We start from the raw sequence: 2,569 nt of genomic DNA, 5'->3' as shown, positions 1-2,569 counted from the left end.
AGGGGCTCATTTCCTGCAGGACAGGGGGAGAAGGGGGTCGCTGCAGACGGCTGGGGTTTGCAGAGGGCAGGGACAAAAGCAACCGTCTCTCCCGAGCTGGCCCACGGTCCGTCCCAAACGTGGCTAAGGCAGGGCTGGAAGGCAAGCATCACCTCCCCTCCGCCTGCGAGGAATGAGACGTGACTGCTAAACCAGCAACAGATGGTGACGCCACGACCCACCGCGGAGGGGAACCGTGCCACACGCCTGGCTGGGGTTTGCAGAGGGCAGGGACAAAAGCAACCGTCTCTCCCGAGCTGGCCCACGGTCCGTCCCAAACGTGGCTAAGGCAGGGCTGGAAGGCAAGCATCACCTCCCCTCCGCCTGCGAGGAATGAGACGTGACTGCTAAACCAGCAACAGATGGTGACGCCACGACCCACCGCGGAGGGGAACCGTGCCACTCGCCTGCCCTGCTGCAGGAGCCGGGCTGCCAGGGTGACCCACTGCATTTGGGTGTTGGGGAAGGAGGGGGGCATGCGAAGTCCCATGGGTGTGGGAGGAAGGGTGCGCACCACCCAGCTCAAGCTGCACTTACGCTGATTTTGGTTGCATCCTTATTTGTTACCTAAAAAAACAACAGAAAAAGGGGGGATTAGACTCAGCTCTACCAGCACATCAACAAGATGCTCATCTTCCCACCCCAGTGCAAGGACAGGACACGCTGTCAGGACTCTGCTTGCCATTCACACCGCCTGTGCGTGGGTGGGGGTGGGGGAGTTCCCCGGGCGATGGGGAAGGCAGCAAACCAGTGCTCAGCTGGGGGGGCTGTTTTGGTAAGGCTCCCATGGTGCCCACAGAAGCACTGCTTTCACCAGGGGTGCTGAACAGCAGCCAAAGAAATGCTTGTTGCGTGCTGTGCTGCTCACAGTCACTGACAAACGCTGGGGAAGATACTTCACCAGCAGCATTAGCACAGCAGTGAAGTGCTTGGGGCAGGCTGGATCCTGCACTGCTCAGGGCAGAGCTTCAGTCCTAAAACATCTCGGGAGCAGGTATCGCTCAGCAGGCGTTCATACTTGCTTTTTTTTTTTTTTTTTTTTTTTTTTTTTTTTTTTTCAGTCTCCAGCAAACCTAAGTGATGCCTCAGATGATGCGCCTCCCAGGGAGACAGTCATCATTCTCCAGGCGTGCCCTGTCATCATTTATTGTAAAAGCAACTCACGGTTTTTATATAAGGTTAAAGAAGACATTTAAATCCAAGCGATTTATTTCCCTGACAACTGACTTACACTTTCCTCAGCTAGGCGGCATCACATTAGCTCAGCGTCTATATGCTTTGCATCTCTATTTGAGCTCTGCAGGAAAACAAGCATGCCACAGAGAGGGGAGCTGGCACAGGCGCGGAGGCTGCCGGGGGGCCCCCTGCCGGCACAAGGGCCGGGGGGCTGGACAGAGGGACATGCCCTGCACAGTAGGGCAACACAGCCTGGAAATCCTGCTTTACCCCGCTCCTTGTACAGCCTCATTTGGCACCAGCAAGGTGTCTTGCACTGGTGGGACGCCGCAGAATGAACTGGCTTATGTTGGGGAAATGCAGCTGAAAGATTTAGATTAGAGCCTACCCTCATGCCAGGCAGCTTGCTTGGGGGAGGGGAAACGACACGCGAGATTTAACTCTGCTTCACGCATTTTAATTACTACATCCGACTGTGTGAAAATGTCTTGCTGAGCTCCAGATACGGACACAGGTGTGTACGTGCACCCCAAGAAACTGTGTGCATCTGTATATGCAGATTGATATATACTTAACATACCAACAGAGAGGTGCATCCCTCATGCCTGTTTTTGCTCTGCCAGCGAGCAAACATTTTCCAGCGATTCCAATGAGCTCTCCCACCTTTTACGACGATTCCTAGTTCAGCCCACAGAAGCACTTGTGTTTGCTTGTCCCCACTTCATACTACAGCTATTTCTGACTGTCTCTCTCGGGTCCTCATTGCTGATTTTGCAGCGGGACATTTACCATTTTCTATTTACGATCCTTAAAGCACCGACGTTTTTTCCTGAGGTGAAGTCCCCCATGGTGCATGCCCTGTCCTCCTCTGTCCCAGGGAGGGCCCGGTGCTTCCAACCGCTCGCTGGCACCGGGTGGAGGAAGCACGCTCCTCTCCGGGACTGCTGGGTTTATTTTGATCACCCTCTCAGCATGTTGCACTCGATGAATAGATATATCTCCGTAACGCTGTATTACCTTGCTCCTGCTGCCGGGGACATTGATGGCTAATTCGTGTGCAAGTTCTCTGGCTGGTTCTTTAAGGTACCACCACTGGATTTCCAAGGAGTAAGAGGTGGATCCGCTGGCTCGAAAAGCACAAGGCATCTCAATATCATCTCCTTCCCTAACAGTCACATCTTTGGGAACTTCAGTAAAGGTAGCTGGGAGGGGAAGATAGAGTTACAGCGGCTGGTTAACGGGAAAGATTAAAAGACAAGATCAGTCTTTTTCAGTATAACGGGAGCTGTTTCAGTTCAAGGGCTAGGCACGGTGACCGCAGGATAAGCGGAGCCTCCGGGACCGCGCACCCGGG

The 2,569-nt window shown here is 54.0% G+C and overlaps 1 protein-coding gene across 1 annotated transcript in view; it reads right to left on the bottom strand.

Moving 5' to 3' along the window:
- Nucleotides 1–327: 327 nt before the first annotated feature.
- Nucleotides 328–2,569, bottom strand: part of VSTM2B (V-set and transmembrane domain containing 2B) — a 2,851-nt gene continuing 609 nt past the window's right edge. Inside the window, exons 2-3 of the mRNA XM_035893619.1 lie at nucleotides 2,233–2,417; nucleotides 328–606 (exon numbers count right to left, since the gene is read on the bottom strand). Of these exons, the coding sequence (XP_035749512.1) occupies nucleotides 562–606; nucleotides 2,233–2,417 (230 nt within the window). The 3' untranslated portion in view covers nucleotides 328–561. The remainder of the gene's footprint in view (nucleotides 607–2,232; nucleotides 2,418–2,569) is intronic.

Source organism: Egretta garzetta, unplaced genomic scaffold, assembly GCF_000687185.1.
Source record: "Egretta garzetta isolate BGI_Z169 unplaced genomic scaffold, ASM68718v1 scaffold354, whole genome shotgun sequence".
NCBI classification, from domain to species: Eukaryota; Metazoa; Chordata; class Aves; order Pelecaniformes; family Ardeidae; genus Egretta; species Egretta garzetta.
This window is presented reverse-complemented; position numbering and strand designations above follow the sequence as displayed.